Raw genomic sequence first — 21,884 nt, 5'->3', positions numbered from 1 at the left:
CTGCGAACAGCTTTAGGCTACTCTTCATTGAGGATTCACCCTCTCTGAGACTGATACTCTTCCTGTGAGGGATGATGGCACCAAAAACATGGGACCTGGGACAAAAGGATGATATGATCCTACACAACAGGACTAAAGAAGAAACTGGGAAATGTCAGGGGACTGAGCCAGGGGTAGGTACAGAAATCCCACAACTTGATCTAGCCCCTTCCTGAGATAAGACTGTACTAACTATTATTCTCTTAACAGACTGGAGATAACAGGAATTCTGGTAGGGAAAGGAAAACCACAACCCAAGACTTTTTTATCTTTTCCCCTCTAAAACTCTCAGGAAATCACTATTTGATTGTCTTCACAATGGGCAGAATTAGACCCTCAGACAGGAGAAAAAAAAATGATTTTGTTAGGAAGCATGGTCTCAGTAACTTCTGCGTGCTGTGAAAACAGATGCCTTAGCTGGTGCACTCCTTTAATCCCAGCACTCAGGAGGCAGAGGCAGGTGGATCTCTGAGTTGAGGACAGCCTGGTTTACACAAGGAGTTCCAGGACAGCCAGGGCTATGAAGAGAGACACAAAGATGCCTCAGGAGAATCTCAATTACAATGCCATCCTTCAACTGGCCCAATTCTTTAAGAAGATGGAAATGATCTAATGTTCTTTATGGTCAACTTTCTTTTATTTTTAAGGCTAGCTTAACACAAATGTTAGCTAGATCCTACTCCTTTGAAGCCTCTATATTTTGTCTCTGTACCTTTGAAATCAGGAGGCTCCTTACCTAGCTCTATAACCCCATCACCTGAGTTCTCTTTCCTTCAAAGCCTGAATATCCCTGGCTGACTATGATGGTACACACCTTTAACCCCAACATTTAGTAGATAGAGGCAGGCGGATCTCTGTGAGTCTGAGGTCAGCCTGGTCTACAAGGCGAGTTCTAGGATAGCCAAGGCTGTTAAACAAAGAAACCTTGTCTTGAAAAAACAAAACAAAACCCCCATATATCCCGACGGGTCTGCCCTGTTTTCCCCCCGAACCCATCATATCCCAGAGAAACTCAAGAAGTTCAACCTCACCACACTTCAAGTACAGAACTGAGGATTATGTCTCTCTTACACTCTTATGAACACTTTCCCAATAGCCAAAGCAATAATTGGAGGGCAGGATGGCTTCTGTGCAACAAGAACTTGAAACCAGCTCTCCAATTTAAACACTGATGAGTCCTGGGACTACCCTCTCCAGGATCCAGAATACCAGTCCAACTTAAGGAGCCCCAGGTACCTTTATAAGATGGTACACCTGAACTTCCCAGTGGATATAGAAACCTGGTGTTTCATGTTGCCCCTTTCTCCAGGTCTCTAGTCACAGAAAGCAGCCATTTGTTTTTTCATAGACAAATTGGGCTAGCTCCTGAGATGTATTCTGCCTTTCGATGAGGAGACCTTCTTTTCCAATACGCATTTCTCATTTTGCCTTCCCATTGGGGCAGAAATAGTCTCTCAGCATGGAGTGGTACTTATCCTGTTTCTGACAGGATATCTCTATCTGCTGGTGGAAGACAATGTAGACCTTTTAGTACAGACTGGATGGGGAAACTATAGGTCAGGCCACAACTGCTTCACCAGTCCTGATAGACCTAAAAAGATCCCCTTTAGGGACAAAACAAGTAGCAAAACTTGACGGTCTAACCTCTAGGTAAGGATTAACACCAAAGAAGCTTCTGTATTCAAGGTGGGCACCTGGGAGTTAGGAATGGGGGTAAATGTGACAGCTGGGCCACCTGAAAGGCTAAGCATTCAAGATTAATGCCCTATGATGGGTGTGACTGTATTGGTATTCTTCCAGATAATGACTGATAGCACTACAGCTATAAAACACACTGGCTTTGGAAGTAAATGAAAAGAGAAACACCATATAGGCAACGAAGGTAGTGAAAAAAATATGCCAGAGCTTTACCTGAAGGAGAAGTTCTTGTAGCTGAGCCCGCTTCTGCTTTATCCGTTCTATCCGCCTCTGCTTCTCTATCTTTAAGACATGATATTAAAAGCAACAAAGATTTACTTTTATTTTATGAGTGTTTTACTTCCATGTATGTCATGTTAATCTGATGTCTGGTATTTTTGGAGGCCAGAAGGTGGCACTGGATCCCCTGGAGTTACAGATGGTTCTGAGCCACCCTGTGGGTGTCAGGAACTGAACCCTGGTCCTCTACAAGAGCAGCAAGTGCTCTTAGCTACCAAGCCATCACTCCAGCCCCCAAACTAATCTTTAAAAAGAAGTTATACTTTCATCCATTGTTGTATTTTGAGATAGGGTCTCCCTTTGTAGCCCAGGCTAGGCTCAAGACCCAAGTTCCTCTTGAGTCTACCTCTCAAGTGCTACATATATTGCTGTATGACATCACATCCAGTTTGCTTTTTTCTTTGACACATCATGTAAAACACCTTTTCTTGTCTGCTCCAAAAAATTATTTCCCGTTTGCTCCTGATCTACTCTGGTCTACACTAAGAGTTCCTTTCCATCGCGATAACAACCATCACACCATTTTTTAATACTTAAGACTCACATGGACATCTGTGTGGTACTGCTGTAAGAATAAAAGCTAAGCCCCCATCTGCCAGTTATGCCCACATCCAACCAGGCTAAGCTACACCTGACTCTTTCGCTAACATGCCTCTCCGATCTCACTGTCACTATTTAACTCAGATTATACCTAATCTTTCCTTTTCTGTACCATATCCCTCCCCTTATACCAGGTATTTATTTAAAAAAATTTTTTTGAGACATACTGTTGCTATATATCCCAGACATTACAGGATCTTGTGGTCATCCTGCCTCTATCTTCCAAGTGCTGGGATTAGAGGTGCACACTGCTGGACCCAGGATTTTATATCTATCTATCTATCTATCTATCTATCTATCTATCTATCTATCTATCTATCTATCCATCCATCCATCTATCTATACATCTATCTATCTAGATTGATATTTATTGAGCTCTACATTTTTCTCCGCTCCCCTTCCCCTACTCAGGAAGAAGAAAAAGGAAGAAATTTCAACTGTAGCATATAAAAACACTATTGAAGAATATGGCTTTTTTTTTTGTCATTCTCAAGAACAATAATAGTATTTCTTATTTCTAGGTGGGGATTGAGTACAAGAGTACTGAGTACAATCTGAAATCAACTATAATTATCTCCAAGAGCCACTGCTCACCTCAGCTCATATTATTCATGGTCCTAACAGTAAAATTATAACAAACCAATTAGAAAGAGTGTCAGAAACATACCCATTTAGGGAAATTTTTCTATAGTGCCTAAAGTTAACCAAGTTAAAAATATTTTTTTTAACATTATTCCAAAATTAGTGGAGGCCACATTAAAATGCTGTCACTTACTGACGGTAGAGTCAAAGGTAAACTTAACTTCCATAGTTATACGTAGGATATTGGATAAGAAACACACCACCAGCTTGAGCTATTGTTTGGAAGCACAGATTTATCTTGCATCAAAATAACTAATCTATTAAAATTAGTAAAATTAGATCTATTAGATGACCTACCAAAAATTTATTGGCAGGTACTTTAAATTAGAATAAAGATCTTATCTAAGAAACAACACATATGAAATCCACTCATTTAATTTTACAGTTGTTGTTGTTTTGTGTTGAATTTTTGTTGTAGGTCTGCTTTGAGACAGGGTATGTACTCAGGCTAGCCTTGAATTCTGTGATGGAGATGACCCTGATCCTTGCTTGATCTTCTCCCTACTTCCAAGAGCTGGGGATACAGGGATGCACCATCATCACCTTCATGCCCAGAACACTCATTGACATTTTGTTGCTCAGTTTCATGATTTGTAACTGCACATTACATCTCCAAAACTGTTCCAATTCAACATTCTCCACAGAATCTTAAAGTAATGATGCAAACATAAACAACTAGGAATATTTTAGTATTGCATGACTATATTTCTATATATGGAGAATAAACAAGCAAAAACTCTACTATCCGACAGTACTTCCTACTCACCTCCAGGTTCTGACACTCCTGAGCAGAATTGGTAGGCAAGCCAATCCACTTGATTTCTTTTTTTTCCTTTGAAATTATGTTCATTGCCATTAGCACATTTAAAGCATCATAAACTCTTCGTCTAATGTTCTTCTGATCATAAGCCTGCTAAAAATATCTTTATTAAGTGATAATTTTAAGGGTTATCTTTCACATGCTTCTGCTGTTGATGACACTATTTCCCAACTGCTGAAAAAATTGTGTCCAACGAAAATGTCTTCAAAATTCAATATGTAACAAAGACACTTTAAACATTTTTATTCATTTATTTATTTTTACGTGTGTGTGTGTGTGTGTGTGTGTGTGTGTGTGTGTGTGTGTGTGTGTGTGTTGGAAGACACAAATTCTGGCCATCGTGTCCAGGTGTAGTTCAGAGAGCCACTTGTGGAAGTCCAATCTCTTCTTCCACCAGAGAATTCTGTCTGACTCGTTCATCAGGCCTGGCAGCAAAGTGCCTCTGTTGTTGAGCTGTCTTCCCAGTTCTCAGGACACTCTTTGCTTCCTTACTTTCTAGTAGTTCTGAGGATTGATCCCAAGACCTCATTTGTGCTAAGCAAGTGCTCTCACGGGGTTCCCCTATCTCTAACTCTGAAAACACCTTAACACAGAATCACCTGAAACAAACATACTACCACCAGACTGACACTAAAAAATACTAAGGTGGGAGAAAGATTTTTTAAAATGGAAGCTTGGAAATGTAGAAAATATAAATATATGGCCAAATCTCAGCTATATAAAAACAATAATGGAATCCAGAATATATAAAAATTAAAATCCATGACAAATATATATATAAAAGGGTAAAGTATTAAAAGTGCCTGCATTATTAGGAAGAATTTCATACTCTTGGATCCTCATCACCCACATAAGAGTCAAGTTCAGTAGACATGCATCTGTAACTACAGTACAAGGGTGGTAAAGGCACGTGGATCCTGGGTGCTTACTGGCCTCCCAGTTAGTCAATCACTAAGCTTCAGGTTCAGTGAGAAACCCAGGCTACAGGTGAGTATGCCAGGAATGTATCATACATCTTCAATACCAGCACTTGGGAGTCAGAAGCAAATGGTTCTCTGTGAGTTCCAAGCCAGTCAGAGATGTAAACTGAGACCCTGTCTATAAATACATACAATACATACATAAATAAATAAGGTGGTGAGTGACAGATACTCAATGTTAACCTGGCATCTGCACATTCATGCATAATTAGCCTCTACACACATGCATACAACACAGACAACATACACATATGCACATGCATATCAAAGATAATGTCTATGTAAACTTGTGCTGCTTCCAGTGTGGTTCAAGGAATAGTGCTGACTAACTGTTTTCAGTCTGTAACAAGAACAGGAATTTGTCCCAGATATATCTATACTCTAGCTTACAGTGTGGCTCATGGAATAGTGCTGACTAGCTGTTTTCAGTTTGTAACAAGAACAGGAACTTGTCCCAGATATATCTATACTCTAGCACACTAATTGGTTCAAGTAACCTTTTCCTTTCTTTTGGAAATAAGAATTTATTGAATAAATACATTTATATTGATTGTATAAAGGGTTTTTAATCTTATTGTAGATAAGAACTTCTGCATTTGGAGGTTTTTATTTGTTGATTTTTGAAGACAAGATTTCTCTTCCTGGAACTCACTCTGTAGACCAGGCTGGCCTCTACTTAGAGATCTGCCTGCCTCTGCCTGATGACAGGAAGTTTTTAAGACAAAATTGAATCAATTAAATTTCATGATAATAAAGGAGAGTGGGGAACACTGAATCCATCTAAATATAAAATGAATTCTAAATCAATATAAAATTTAAATTATGCAACTGAATTTTATTTTGTTTTTTGGACATGGGGGGGCTCACTATGTAGCCCAGGTTAGCCTTTTACTTACTATATACTGCAAGATGGCTTCAAAATTGTTGATTTTTTTCCTGCTTCAATCTCCCAAGTGCAAGGCTCCAAAATTATTGGGGGACTAACAACATGGACCAGCGGGGTAAAGCATTTCCCAGATAAGCGTGATGACCTGAGTTCAGTCTAGAGCCCAGGTGAAGGTAAGGAGGGAACTGACTCAACAGTGTTCTCTGACTCGGCACAAATGTTATGGCATGAATGTGCCCACACACATCATACATGCAAACATCAAATATTAAAAATATTCAAAATACATCTGTTCAAATAAAAGAGTATTTCTAAAGCAAACCAAAAATTTACACTAGAAATCCCCTTAACATGAAATAGGAAGCACTCGATTGAATGATTCTCTAGCTTCCTCAGAGCTACTCAGACTCATAGGTAAACGAATCATGTACTAGAGTCTGTATGAAATTCATGATTCACCTACCGAATCGGCTGCCAGATGGTTGTTTGAATTGGTAAACTCAGAAACCAGTTCATCAGCGACTTCATTGTATGATGTCGTGCCTTTCCGCTGAACTTTCTCACACACTTTCATTGAGAAATGTCTCAAGCCTTTCCCATTTTTATCACCTTTTTTGCTTCGTTTACTAGAAAAGAAAAAAATTCACGAAAAATTGATATTCCATTATAATTAAAGAGACTTCCTCTACAAAACTATGCAAAAATAAAACCAGAAAGACAATCATGTAGTTTCCATGTTTTAGTTAGTTTCAAATGAAGAAAATTTAAATTGAATCGAGGGAATGTTTTCAAATTTAATTTTTATCTTAAAAGCTCAACAATATACAGAGTGCTTTTTTATGTCGCCCATTTAGTAAGCAAGTACTGAAAAATTACTGTCATGTCAGTCACTTTGAGACACTAGAAATAAATTTGTGAAAGATTACAACAACTCTACCTTCTAGAGATAATATCTTAATTAATATTTATCTTTTCTTTGACATTAAACAATCACTGTCAGTTCTTAGCCATTAAGATTTGAGGGGTCAGTTTAGTTCAAATAATATGTGGGCATCAAATATATGTAAGAACTGTTTTAGGGACCAGAAGTATAAAAATTTAGGTGAAATTCTTTTCCTCAATAAGCCTTAGAACATGAGGATGAAACATATTCACAATGCGGACAATTGTAAAGGTAAAAGTGTCAGGCCACAGTTACTCAGCAATGTCCTGTGGAAAGATGGACAGTTATTTTAACGTATAGGAAGATGGCTTGCGGGGACAGTCATAAGCAGTGAGTAAAGGTAAAAGGAAGGAAATGAGGTGCTTTAGTCAGGAGAAGCAGCAAGGAATACAGCAGGGGGTCCCCATATAGACCTCAAGGTGAGCAATGACAAACATGGGAAAACCAGGCTTAAACACAAAGCAAACAATTTTTTTTTTTTTTGGTTTTTCGAGACAGGGTTTCTCTGTAGCTTTGGAGCCTATTCTGGAACTAGCTCTGTAGACCAGGCTGGCCTCGAACTCACAGAGATCCACCTGCCTCTGCCTCCCGAGTGCTGGGATTAAAGGTGTGCGCCACCATCGCCCGGCCTCGGCCTAAAGCAAACAAATTTTGACTTCATCTCATCATGTTTACCAGCAAAATCTGACTCATTAATAAATTATTTACATGTTCAAAAAAAAAAAAAAAGACTAGACATGCTCTTTTCAAAATAATGAGACAAGAAAATGATATCTATTTTCTTCCCCCACATTCCTGTGATGGTGGTCAACTTGACTATATCTAGAATCAACTAAAACCCAAGATGCTAGGTTTCTTTCTTTAATTTTTATTTCTTGAAACAGGGTCTAACTGTGTATATCTGGCTAGCCTGAAACTCACTACATACACAAGGCTAGCTTTAAATCTCCTTAATCAGACTGAAGCAAGAAGATCTACCTTAAATCTCGGCTACACCTTCTGGTGACAGCCCAAGGATGGAAGGAGGAAACTGCTTTTTGCCTGCTTGCCCTTGCTCTGACCATTGCTGAGGTATTCCTTTAACAGTACTAGAATTCAACTCCTTCAGGATTTCAACACCAAAGGCCAATAGCAGCTCTTCAGGAATCCTCCAGGATTCCAGCACCAGATGCTGGTGACATCAAGGGAATGCTGAGACATTAAGCCTAATGCACTACTGAATAGTTATCAACTTCTTGGCTTTTTCCATTGTGACACAGCCATTGTTGGAATACACAGACCACACCTTGTAAGCCAGTCTAAATTGCCTTTTAGTGCTGTTAGTGTGTATGTGTTCTATTCTGTTAGTTCTGTTCCTTTAGAGAACCCTGACTAATACAATTAGGGAAGAATCATAAATGCATCCTCAGAGCACAGGCACAGAAGTACTGAAATGCAATGAAATTTCTAACTGATTTGAGTTGCACAGTGAGATACTGATGTAGGCAAAAATTACTGTGTTAAAGTTAAAAGTGAATTTTATGGGGAAAAGGAAGGGAAAGAAAAACCAGCTAAGAAGCTATTGCAATAGCTGAGGTGATGACCTGAAGCTGGGTCAATGGTAGAAAACATGACAGACAGAACTGCAAACACTGAAAGGCTAGAATCAGTAGAACTAAGCATCTGATTGATATGAAAAGAAAGGAACAGAAAAACAGAAAATCTTAACTGAGCATTTAAATAGTAGTAGGTATTCTCTGAGAGGCTACTGAGATGTTTCAACAGGTAAAGGTGCTTACTTCCAAGTCTAATGACCCAAGTTGGACCTGGAACTCATACAATGGAGGGGAAGAACGGATTCCATTAAGTTGTTCCCTGACCTTCATATGCGTTCATTGGCAGACACATGTACACCAACACTGATAAATATACAATAAATACATGTGATTTTTAAAATGTTAGGTGGCGTGGGAAGTCCTTCTATCTATGCATAGCTTTTATCTGTTTTGGCTCGTGTCTTAGCAGAATAGGGCAAGGCAGGAATTCTAAGCAGATAGAGGAAGAGTCAGGGAGAAGCCATGTAGCAGTCCCGCTGGAGCCTGTCAAAACTTGGTAGTGGTAATGCAAACCTTGACCTTGTGGTAATGCACAGATTAATGGAGATGGGTTAGTTTAGTATATAAAAGCAAGCTAAAAATATGCTTAAGCTACTGGCCAAACAGTATTGCAAACAATATAGTTTCTGAGTGATTATTTTGGAGCCGAGCAGCCATGAATGAACTAACATTCCACCAACAGTTAGGGGCTAGAGAGATACCTCAGCAGTTAAAAGTCACATACTACTCTTATAGAGGACCAGAGTTTGGTTTCCAGCATCCACATCAGGCAGTTTACAACCACCTTTAACTCTAGCTCCAGGAGATTCAATGCTTTCTCTGCCCTCCAAGAGTACCTGTATGTATGTATGTATGTATGTATGTATGTATGTATGTATGTATGTATGTATGTATGTATGTCTCTCTTACTCACACACACATACAATCAAGTAATCTTAAAACAAAAACCTCTTTAACTGCCAAGCATGGTGATGCAAACCTATAATACTAGTACTTGGAAGGCTCAAAAAAGAAAAACAAAAAACACAAACAAAAATCAGCAAAATGTAACTTTCACCAAAATTAATTTCATTAAGTAGCAAATGTGTGTGTGGCTAGGCTAAAGAGTTGGCTCAGTAGTTAAGATCCCTTGCTGATCTCTTGCAGAGGACCTGGTTTAGTTTCCAACATCTACATGGTGGTTTGGTTTCCAACATCTACATGGTGGCTCACAAGCATTTGTAGCTCCAACACTAGGAGATCTGATGTCTTCTTGCCTCCTTGGACATTGAATGCATGTGGTACATACATATATATGCAGGAAAAATACTCATATGTATAAAAATAAATCTAAGATTTTAATAAGTTTTTGTGGATACACACACACACACACACACACACACACACACACACACACTCCTATTCAACACATACTTAGAACACTAGTAAGTCAGGGTTTATCTATGTTGGTTTTACAGAAATGACTGTGATAATTTATATTGCCATGGGTAGCCCAGGATCATTCTGGGTGCTTCATATCCTTGTAAAAGTCAACAGTGCCTTTTTTTCTAATGGCTATTGAGTAGATATAAAGCAGTACTGTTCACTTGTTTTGTTCATTAACTATATTTGTTGATGGAATAAGAGATTCTATTACTTTGTTTTTTTCAGTTGAAAACAGGGTCTCACATTAGCCCATATAGGTTTATAATTTCCTATGTAGCGGAGGATGTTGTAAAAACCATTACTAAGGCTTTATTTATTAACAGAACAATTATCATATTACAGAAGTCAATGGACAACTATATTTTAATATAGTGTAATACTAATATGAAACCTAGTATAGTGGCTTGCATGACCTTTTGAACTTAGGCTAATTAAAATGGCTCTAAACCAATAGATCCTTTCTTTCTTCCCCTAGTGCTGGTCATAGGTAGGACTAATGAATGTTACATAAGCGCTCTTCCACTGATAGTCTTTAATGCCAGAGGTAACTGACTAGAGAGATATTTATACTTGTTGAGAGAGACCACAGTAATTCTGTTATACAAAAGGAGAACCACTATACTAATATTCTAAGAAAAGACGATCTCATACCCTAAAAAGTGTTTAAAAAAAATACCCAACAATTGTTGAAAAGTTTGGGCCTGTTAGGAAACTATGGAGTATTTACTTTAGAAGAACATTTTCGTTCAGAAAAGGAGGGAGGGGCCTAATGACTAATGTCATGGGATATCTACTGAAACTTTGCAAAGAAGTGAATGGAAGGCTGGGCGGTGGTGGCGCACGCCTTTAATCCCAGCATTTAGGAGGCAGAGACAGGCAGATCTCTGTGAGTTGAGGCCTGCCTGGTCTACAGAGCAAGTTCCAGAACAGGTTCCAAAGCTATAGAGAAACAATGTCTCAAAACTCCCTCCCCCTGCTCCCAAAAAAGTGAATTAGAAAGCTCAGTGCAGAATGAAATAGTGGCAGAAACTGTATGAAGTTAAAAGTTATACAAAGGAGCCCCCTTTTCGTTGTAGAATATGAAACAAAAGACACTTATACTCACCTTTCTGAAAAATCAGAGTCTATAAATTCTCTAGCCCGTTTTCTATCACTAAAAAGACAAAAAGATAGCTTAAGGATAGCACATAACACAACTCTGTTTCTTAAATTAACTTATAGTTTGACTCATTCTACTCTGAATGTACACATGAGAAAACTTAATTTTTACCATGGGATAAAGACAGGAAAACATAATAATTCTTAAGTTGGAATAAGCTCAATGAATACTTGGGTAGAAAAACAGTACAAATCAGCTTTTACAAAACTCTTATTTATATGGATATGTCTGTCAATCTGTATATGGCAAAACTTGACAGGGCTCTTACTTCATTAACTTACTTATCCTTGAAACAAAGGTCATTCTTAATAAAGAACTACTGTTGGTTTGCATAAACAAACATAGGGTAGAACGCAAGTAGCGTGTTACTAGATGTGTAACACCTCAAGTACTAAAACTTCAAAAGTGATAAAATAAAGTTTAGAGTATTATTTTAATATTTTTCTTTCTTCCTTTTAATTTTTATTTATGTGTATGTGCCATGTGTATGTGGGTGCCCACAGAGGCTGGATGGTATCAGATGTCTGGGAGCTGGAATTCTGAGCCACCTGATGTGAGTGCTGGGAACCAATTTCTGTTCCTTTGTAAGAATAAGTATCCCTACCCACTGAGTGGTGTCTCTAGTCTCTCCTTTTCTTTCTTGCATGCTTATGTACCCATTCCCCACCCCATGAGACAAGGTTTTACTATGTCACCCAGACTGGCCTTGAACTCTCCCAATGGTCTGGGATTACATTAATGCACCACCACTCCTGGCTTCATTACCTCTTCCAGAAGACAGGGTGCTGAAGTAACAGAGGAAAAAGCATTTTATAAACAAAGGTAAACATAAATGGGGGCTAAGTGGTAACAGACGAAATATCTATTTCACTGCCTAATATTTACTTTAAAAAAAAAATCAAGAGAAGTTTTAATGAAAATTTTAACATATTTGTCCTCTTTTCCTAGTTTTTTTTTTTTTTTTTTTTTTTTTTTTTTGAGACAGGGTTTCTCTGTGGTTTTGGAGCTTGTCCTGGAACTAGCTCTTGTAGACCAGGCTGGTCTCGAACTCACAGAGATCCTCCTGCCTCTGCCTCCCGAGTGCTGGGATTAAAGGCGTGCGCCACCACTGCCCGGCTCCTAGTTTCTTTTCTGATTTTTAAGAAAGTTAAAGAAAAAAATCATGAGTAAAGCCAATACAACATAATTCTTTTAAGTGTGAAAAATTATAAATTTTTTTTTTTTTTTTGGTTTTTCGAGACAGAGTTTCTCTGTAGCTTTGGAGCCTGTCCTGGCACTAGCTCTTGTAGACCGGGCTGGCCTCGAACTCACTAATTTTTATATCTCCAAAGTAGCTAAGTATTATAATCATAAAAAGTAGTCCTATTTCAAAGTTTTAAAAAGTCAGAAGATCTAGTGATAATTTGTTAAATCATTTTTCTCAGCTTAAATAATGGTTGTACTCAGGGCTGGAGAGATGACTCAGCAGTTAAGAGCACTGGCTGCTCTTCCAGAGAACCTGGGTTAAATTCCCCGCACCCACATGGCAGGTCACAACTGCCTGTAACTCCAGTTTCAGGGGATCCAACACCTTCACACAGACACTCATGTGGGCAAAACATGAATGCAAATGAAGTTAAAGTGAAAAAAACTATAAAAAATATGGTTGTACTCACTGACATGGTGGTACTGCGTATGGAGGCAAGCCTGGACTATACACGGAACTCAATCATAAGTGGTGATTTTAAAACAATATATTAGTTTTAAAGATCTAAACTAACTGGATATGGTGGCAAATAACAGTAACTTCAGTATTTAAGAGGCTGAGGCAGAAGGATCACTGAGAGTTCAAGACTAGTCAGCGTTATATAAAGTATTAGGCTAGCCAAGGTTATATCCCAAGACTCAGTCTCAAACAACAGTAAAACCCAAACTCACAGCAGCCCCAGATGAGGAGTCAGGATGATCACTTAGCTGACTTGGTGAGCTGGAGACCATCCTAAATTACATGAGACCCAATCTCAAAACCCCCCAAACCAAAATAAATAATGCCGATTAACAAAACAAGAAGAGAACTCAAGGGCCAATGAGATGACTTAGTGTATAAAACACTCGCCACGCAAGTCCAACAACCTGACCCCAGCACATATATATAAATTAGGACTATGGGGTAACCTGCCTGTCATCCCGGCAGGCACTCAGAGATGATTGAGGTAAACTGGCTAGATAGACTAGCCAAATCAGCAAGATCTGCCTTCAACAAGAGACCTCCCTCAGCAAATAAAATGTAGAGTGTTGTTAACCTCTTGCCTCTATATGTATTCATTCATATACATGTTTGCTCACAAATACCTATGCCCACAAAAATGTAAACATCTCTCTCTCTCTCTCTCTCACACACACACACACACACACACACACACACAATTTGAAAAACAAGTTCTGGAGAGACAGTGTTGTGGTTAAAAGCATATACTGCTCTGAGAACGAGGCTTTACTGTTTTACTGCATTGACCTTGGGTAGATTACAACCACCTAAAACTCCAGCTCCAGGGAACCAATGCCCTTTTGGGAATTACCAAACAGGCACCTGCACGCACTCATGGTCACATATCCCACCCCTTTATATACACATAATTAACAATAATATTTGGGTTGGTGAGATGACTTGGTGTGTTGGAGGCACCTGCTGGTAAGCCTGACAAACTGAGTTGGATCTCTAAGACTCTCACAGTGGGAAAGAACTGACTCCCAAAGCTTTCCTTTAATTTCCACACAGGATACATGACAAGCATGTGTGCACACATTTGTAAAATAATAAATGTAAAAAGGGGAGGTAGGAAGACAAGTACGAGACAGCAGGACAGTAAGGGAAGACTTAGAAACAGTCATTTCTGGCCCTCTTACCTGGGAACCCAGCCAGCAGCCTCAGCTATGTGTGTCTGAGTGACCATTGCTGGTGCAGGGGGATATGGACTCCCAATCAGAACACTTCCTGAATTGGTAATTCTCTGTGGTGTGCTTATAATCTGTAGAATTGGTAACAAGAAAGTAAAATTAAGTATTCATACCTTTAAACCCAGCATTAGGGAGGCAGAGGCAGGCGGACCTTTGTGAGCTTGAGGCTAGCCTGGTCTACATAGTGAGCTCCAAGACAGCCAGGGCTACAAAGTGAGACCTTATCTCAAACAAGTTTAAGTATTTTTAAACAAAAATGTTTAAATTATTACTTTAAAAAGTGAAAGGGGTTGCTGGAGATGGTTCAAGCAGTTAAGAGCACTGGCTGCTCTTACAAAGGACTTGGGTTTGATTTCCAGCACCCACATGGCAGCTTATAATTGCCCATTATTCCAGTTCCAGGGGACCCAATGCCTTCTTCTGGCCTCTACAAACATCAGACACACACACGGTGCATAGACACATTTCAGATAAAAGATGCATAGATAGACAGACAGACAGGGTGTTGCTGGCTAGCGCACAGTGCTGTCTCAACAATCATCTAAACTATTAGTAGTATCTTTGATTTATTTAGACCCTAGCATTCTTAAAACATCAGTATCCTGATTCCTGGCATGATGTCACAAATGTGGATTCAAGTAGGTGAACAACAATTTGGAAGGATCAAACTGGCAATTAACAATGTCTTACCATCAGAAAAATAAAAAGCTTTTGTCCTAAGTGGTAAGCCTATATATAATCCTAGTACTTTGGGAGCTGGAGAGATGGCTCCTTGGTTATCTGCAAAGGATAACCAGGCTACAATCCACAGCTCCACAGAAACCACGTAACAAGGAGGACCCTAAGATGGACACATGGGTCACCCTGGGAAAAGGAAATAGATGAGATCTCCTGGGCAAACTGGAGGTGGAGATGAGTAGAGGGGAGATGGTGGGGAGTAGGGAACATGAGGTTTTGGAATGGTTGAGTTGGGGGAGAGACAGAGAAGGTGAGTAATGAAAGATGTACCTTGATAGAGGGGGCCATCTTGGGGTAAAGAAAAAACCTAGTGCAGGCAAACTCCCAGAAATTTTAAAAAATGACCCTGCTAAGACTTGTAGCAATAGTAGAGAGGGTGCCTAAACTGGCCTTCTCCTGTAATCAGATTGGTGACTACCTTAATTGTTATCATGGAATCTTCATTAAGTAACTGGCAGAAGCAGATGCAGAGACCCACAGCCAAGCACTGGGTCGAGCTCCGGGAGCTCAGCTGAAGAGAGTAAGGGATCATATGAGCAAAGAGTGGTGGGGGACGGGGGATGAGGGGGAGACACACAAGATCACGATGGGGAAACCAGAGACAGCTGACCCTGACATCGTGGGAGCTCATGGACTCTAGGGCAACAGCTAGGGAACCTGCCTGAGACTGACCTAGGCCCTCTGTATCTGGATGACAGTTGTGTAGCTTGGTCTGTTTGTAGGGCCCCTGATAGTGGGACAAGGACCTGTATGATACTGGCTCATGATCTGGCTTTTTGGAACCTATTCTTCTATGGTGGGCTGCCTTGTTCTGCCTTTAAGCAGGGGGGAGGAGCTTGGTCCTGCCTCAATTTGATATGCCAGGCTTTGTTGACTCCCAAGGGAGGCCTTATCCTTTCAGAATGGAGACAGAGGAAGAAAAGTGGACAGGGATGGCAGTGTAGAAGGAAGATCAGGGGAGGGAACAGAGAGAGGAGGGAAGGGAAACTCTGGTTGGAATGTAAAATAAATTAAACATTTTAATAAAAAAAAAAAAGAGTGCTTGCTGTGTGACTTTAAGGACTGGAGTTCGATTCCCACCAAAACAACACCACAACCTGGAGCCCAGCTCTGAGGGAGTCAGGGAATAGAAAGACTGTCAGGATTTACTAGCTTCCAATCCAGCCAGAAACACGCAAACCCTAAGTTCAGGGAGAGACCTCTGTCTCCTATGAATACACAAAAGAATAAAGGAAGACAACTAATGCATGTTTCTGGTCTTCAAGCGCACGTGTGTAACACATACACAAACCTTTAATCCTAGCACTTGGGAGGAAGAGGTAGGATGGTCTTAGAAAGTTTGAGGCCAACAAGGGCTTCCAAATGAGACACTGTCTTAAAAGCAAAATAACCAAAACACCCAGAGAAAAGGGGAAACAAAAACTTTATTTGAAATTAAATGCAGAAACTATAATAAAACCTGATTTATGTGACCCAGGACAGCAGTGAGTCTGAACCCAACATACATCCCAAACCACTAAACAATCGGATTGTTCCAGGATGTATGAATTAAGTTCCCTAAAAAAGCCACACCTACATTCTGTAAGTGGACTTGGACTTCAGAATCTCAGGATAGTAGAGAGTTAGAATTTGCAGACAGAGAGCCAAACGATATTGGACTCTTCAGTCTCTAACGGTCACTTATCATCAACTTCTGTATCTGGCTAAACATCCCTTTTGAAATCTATCAACTTAACAGTCCACTGGCTTTCATTAAACCAAAAACTAAGCATATCATCAAATAGCATCTGAGACCTTCAGCAGTTTTTCTAGTTCTGTTGTAATCTGCGTACCTGATGGCCCCAGGAATGAATGGATTGACTGATGACTATCTTCATTCTGTGACTACAAAACTCCATGTAATCACATCCACAGGGAACATGTCACCTGGAACAACTTAAATCTGTGCTCTCAGACCATGGATCACTCTTATTTGTCTCAAAATAAAATCTATTTCCTTTAGAGTGAGAGTTATGATTTAATGGACGAATGTAATTCTATTTTCATTTTTCCCTCTCTCAACTTTACCCCACATTATTAAATAAAGTAATCTGGCCAAGCATGGTGGCACATGCCAATCACTCCAGCACTTGGGAGGTAGATACAAGCGGATTACTATAAATTCAAGATCAGCCTGGTCTATCTACATAGCAAGTCAAATCTACTCTAGGTGTCACAGTGAAACCCTTAACAAAAAACACATACATACATACATACATACATAAAACGGGGCTGGAATGTAGCTCAATTTAGGTAGAGGGCTTGTCTAGTAAGCATAAAGTTCTGGGTTTGATCCCTACGCATCCCCAGGACCATATAAGCTGGATGTGATGGGCCATGCTTGTAATCTTCGCATTTTGAAGGATGTAAGCTTGAAAACATCCTAGACAAGAGACCATCTTAAAATACATAAAACTTGTACCATATGGATTTTAAATATTCAGTTATAGATAATTATTCAATTATAAATGTTAGCCATTTCTGCACAATGATCTTGGTCTTAATTTCTTTTCCCTAAGAGTCTCACATAGCCCCAGCTGGTCTTGCACTCACCACATAGCTGAAGATAACCTTCAACTCCTGACCTTCCTGCTACCTACCAAGTGCTGGTGAGCTACTTACTGTTCATCTCTGTCTGCTAAATTCCTTCAACTATTAAAGTAAAACGTTGGAATGTATTAGTGTCTCAACAGCATGCACTAACCCCAAAACTAAGAGTGTCAGCAGATAGTATCTGAAACCTACAGTAGAATTTTCCCTGCTAGCTGATGTCCCCATCAATGTATCTGGTGACTATAAAAGTTCATGGAACTTTGATGAACTACATGTTATTCAGGTGGCAATATAATTCATGTTCTTGCACCATTGTCACTCATTGTTATCTATCCTCAAAATAAATTTTCATTTCCTTTCAGGTGACAGCTGTGTTATCTGTCAAATGTGTAACTAAAACTGCTTTTTAGGGCTTATTGTTTTCACTGGTAACAGAACTTTCTCCCGAGAGACAGGGTTCCTCTATAGCTTCCTGTAGAGAGTGAGAGTGTGAACTCTCGTCTCAAAAATACCAAGTCAGCACTACCACCATCTGCCTTTTTCTTTTTAAATCTCTGTGTTGGTTTTAATGAGTTGTCTACCACAACCTTGGGCATTTGAATACTTGGCGTTCCTGAGAGGGAGGTTTAGGAAACATGGCCGCGCTGGAAGAAGTAAGCTAGTAGGAGTGGGTTTTGAGAATTCAAAGATTCGAGCCACTCCAGTTCATTCTTGGATTCATGCTTGTGGTTCAAGATGTGAGCTCTCAGCTTGCTACTCCAGCTGCTAGTACTTCTCCACCATGATGGACTCTTGTCCCTGTATAACCATAACTCCAAATAAACTTTCTCTATAAACTGCCTTGCTCATGTTTTTTTAAAAAAAATCACAACAATAGAAACATAACCAATACAACTAAAAAAAAAATTAGGGGCCAGCCTAGTCTACAAAATGAGTTCCAGGATAGTCAGGGCTATACAGAAAAACCCTTTCTCAAAAAACAAAAAAATTAATGTGTGGTGCATATGTGTAGGTCAGAAGACAACTTGTTGAAATCAACAAGTTCTTTCCTCCTACTAAGTGGGTTCCAGGCATTAAATTCAGGCCATCAGGTTTGGGAACAGATGCTAAGCCATTTCATGAGACTGTGAAAGCATTGCTTTATGTATGTATGTATGTATGTATGTATGTATGTATGTATGTATGTATGTATGTATGTATGTATGGATGGATGTATTTATTTATTTATTTATTTTTAAGGAAAAAGTTTGGAAGCCGGGTGTGGTGGTGCACACCTACAGACTCCGCTCTAAGGAAGCAGTGTCAGGAGTCCTCTACTTATTTAAAGCCAACATTTGTGTATGTAGCAATTTTCTAACCAGCCACAGCTACAGTGAGAACCTGTCTCAAAAAAGAATGCTCCAATGAGTGGGAGTTAATGGAAGAAGACTGGTGCCTCTTTGGATAATGGATGCAACAGCTACTGAGCATCTAAGAATTCTACTTTAGTAACAACTTGAAAACTTCCATACTAGTAACACTTTGGTGAAGACTCAAGAGAAAAAAAAATCTGTATAAACTGACTACATAGAAACGATTCCATTTATACTGTCTTCTGAAAGCTGGACTGCTTATCTGCATTTGTCTTCATGTTCATACTCCACATTGTTCTGCAGGGTCTATACAATGCCAAGGGACACTCACAGAAAAGCTGCAAGTGATTGCTCAAGTTTGTAATTCCAGCCCTTGAAAGACAGAGACACAGATCTCTGAAGTTGAGGCCAGCTGGTCTACAGACTGGTCTAGGTCAGTCAGGGCAATACAATGGGACCCCATCTCACAAAACAAAAACACTAACACAAAGGACACAGTTCTCACTTAATTATATCATACACCAAAATGTTTCTAGGAAGGGTATTATATGATACCATAAAAAACAGTCACCAACCATTCAGGCTGTACAAAAACACAAAACAACTAGCAAACATTCAGAAGTACCAACGGCCTTTAAAATGGTTAACTTAGAAACCAATATGGATTAAGCAATGGCCTTCAACAAGAAGAAAAACTGCAGGCTTTACAACATCTGGTACAGGAGCAACTAGATGTTCACTGTATTTAAGAATCAAGCAGCCCTTAATTTCTCTTGCATTTGTTGTTAAAAAGAAATCTTGTTCTTTATATAATCAAACATCACAACCTGCAGAAAGTCACCCAAAGGGTACTCAAAGGAATGAAATCTGGCAGATGGATGTGTTCTACTTTGCAGAATTTGGAAAATTAAAATATGTACACCACATCATTGAAACCTATTCAGATTTTCAATGGGCAACTACTTTGAGTTTGTAAAAGAATGATTTGGTAATCACACATTTACTAGAAGTTATGGCCATCATAGGTATAGCTGCACAAATAAAGACAGACAGTGGTCCAGCATATGTCTCAAAGAAAATAAAAGGTTTTTGCTTATTATAATATAAAGCATGTTACAGTTATACCAAACAATCCTACAGGTCAGGCAGTTATAATGAAAGTCAGGAGATGTGCTGTTAGGGAAGAGGTTTTGCTCTTGTTCCCACAGGAAAAGAAAAGCTTTAAAAACTATAATAATAAAGATTCAGCTTTAAAAAGAAAATCCTCTTGAGAAAGAGAAATGACAGCTCAGCCATAGAGGTGACAATCCTACAGGTGGTAAGGAAATAGTGTAAAGGTTGAGGCTAGTGTGGAACTCTTTTGTACGGCAATACAAGGTGAAATACTACTAGCTGTCCTTTCCTGGAACTAACTTTGTAGACCAGGCTAGCCTTGAACTCACAGAGATGTAGCTGACTCTGCCTCCCAAGTACTGGGGTTAAAGGTGTGTGCCACCATGGTCCAGCTGAGTCAAAGCATATTTTATATCCCTGAACAATAAAATTTTAAAATTCCAAATTTAAGTGACTTGAAAAACAAACCTCTAGGTCGACAAGGAGGCCATGTTGGGTAAAGGTTGCTTGCCATCAAGCCTAATGACCTAAGAACCCACATGGTAGAAGGAGAGAAGTGACTTCATGAATTCTCTGATCTCCAAATATACACTGACTCACGTGGACAGATATGTATACATATGAAAATAAGTGCAAACGTACTTCTAACATTCAGCTAAGAGAAGGAAAAGGCATTTTATTTCATTTCTAAGAAATTTAATTTCTTAGAATCAGCTGTTTCTCAGACCTTAACCTCAAATATCTTTAATTTAATCCTGCCTGTCATTTCTAGAACAACTGATTAGTTGGACTAGGAAAATCAATAGTAACTAAACACTCTTACAAAAAAGACTGGTTGCCTTAAAAAACATATCTAAAGTACTACTGCCATCTACAGTTAAAAAAGCAGAGAGCATATTTATTCTGAAAAAGAACGTTCACAATTAAGCATTATATTCTATTAAAATGACATTTTTGCTTTCACTAAGCATGTGGTTTCTTTTCTTGTTTGTTTGTTTGTTTGTTTGTTTGTTTTTAGAGACAGGGTTTCTCTGCAAAGCTTGGAGTTTGTTCTGGGACTAACTTTGTAGACCAGGCTGACCTCAAATTCAGAGATCCACCTGCCACTGCCTCCCAAATGCTGGAATTAAAGGAGTGTGTCACCATCGCCCAGCAAGTTTGTAGCTTCTATTCCTCTCAAGTAAGACAGCCATGAGGTCATCATAATATACACATGAATGTTCTTAAGATATATATCATTTATATGTTAAACTGTGAGGAAAGGTCAAGTCTCCTAACTAAGGCGAGTTAGTTAAAACTGCTAAGTTAGTTTCCCAGGTTTGAGGGATGGTTAGCAGTTACTTGATGCTCTTTTAGAAGACCAGAATTAGGTTCTCAACACCTATGTGAGCATCTGTAACTTCAGCTCCAGGGGTCCAACGACCTCTTCTAGCCTCCACCGGGACCACCCACATGTAGGGCACACATTCACACAGACACATATATATACAAAGACAAACAAAAACATAAATTAGTTTCCACAACCAATGAAAATTCTTTTCACCAGTCCTTTGTGTGTGTGTGAGTGTGTGTGAGTGAGTGTGTGTGTGTGTGTGTGTGTGAGAGAGAGAGAGAGAGAGAGAGAGAGAGAGAGAGAGAGAGAGAGAGAGAGACAGAGGTTTACATTTTTTGTGGGCATATGTATTTGTCAGCAAGTTGACGGCACGTGCCTCTATCTTCTAGGCAGGCTTGACAGTCCCATCTGAAATCTCTACCTTCAGTTAAGCTTCAGCTTCCAAGAGATCAAAAGGGAAGGGCAGAAACTAGCTCCCCGCCCTCCTCCTGGCTTTTCAAGACAGGGTTTCTCTGAAGCTTTGGCGCTTCTAAACTGCCCAGTTTAGAAACTAGCTTTTAAGAAGCTGATGAATCTGCCAGGTGGTGATGGTACATACACACCTCTAATTCCATCACTTGGGAGACAGAGGCAGGAGAATCTCTATGAGTTCAAGGCCAGCCTGGTCTATAGAACAAGTTCCAGGACTGGCTCCATAACACATGAGAAACCCTGTCTCGAAAAATCAAAGAGAAGAAAAAAAAAAAAAAAAAA

General features: G+C 39.4%; 1 protein-coding gene across 11 annotated transcripts in view; it reads right to left on the bottom strand.

Annotated features, from left to right (window-relative positions):
- Window positions 1-21,884, bottom strand: part of Tfdp2 (transcription factor Dp-2) — a 124,906-nt gene that overhangs the window by 24,337 nt on the left and 78,685 nt on the right. For 7 of the 11 annotated variants that reach the window (XM_005366667.2, XM_026789017.1, XM_013353594.2 and 4 more), the window contains 5 exons: window positions 13,953-14,074; window positions 11,013-11,060; window positions 6,408-6,570; window positions 4,025-4,171; window positions 1,951-2,019 (listed from right to left, as the gene is read on the bottom strand). In XM_005366667.2, the coding sequence (XP_005366724.1) occupies window positions 1,951-2,019; window positions 4,025-4,171; window positions 6,408-6,570; window positions 11,013-11,060; window positions 13,953-14,074 (549 nt within the window). Of the gene's footprint in view, window positions 1-1,950; window positions 2,020-4,024; window positions 4,172-6,407; window positions 6,571-11,012; window positions 11,061-13,952; window positions 14,075-21,884 lie in introns of those variants that run through there. The other 4 variants (XM_005366668.2, XM_026789019.1, XM_013353591.2 and 1 more) reach the window with 4 other exon arrangements.

Source organism: Microtus ochrogaster, unplaced genomic scaffold (assembly GCF_000317375.1).
Source record: "Microtus ochrogaster isolate Prairie Vole_2 unplaced genomic scaffold, MicOch1.0 UNK12, whole genome shotgun sequence".
Lineage (NCBI taxonomy): Eukaryota > Metazoa > Chordata > Mammalia > Rodentia > Cricetidae > Microtus > Microtus ochrogaster.
This window is presented reverse-complemented; position numbering and strand designations above follow the sequence as displayed.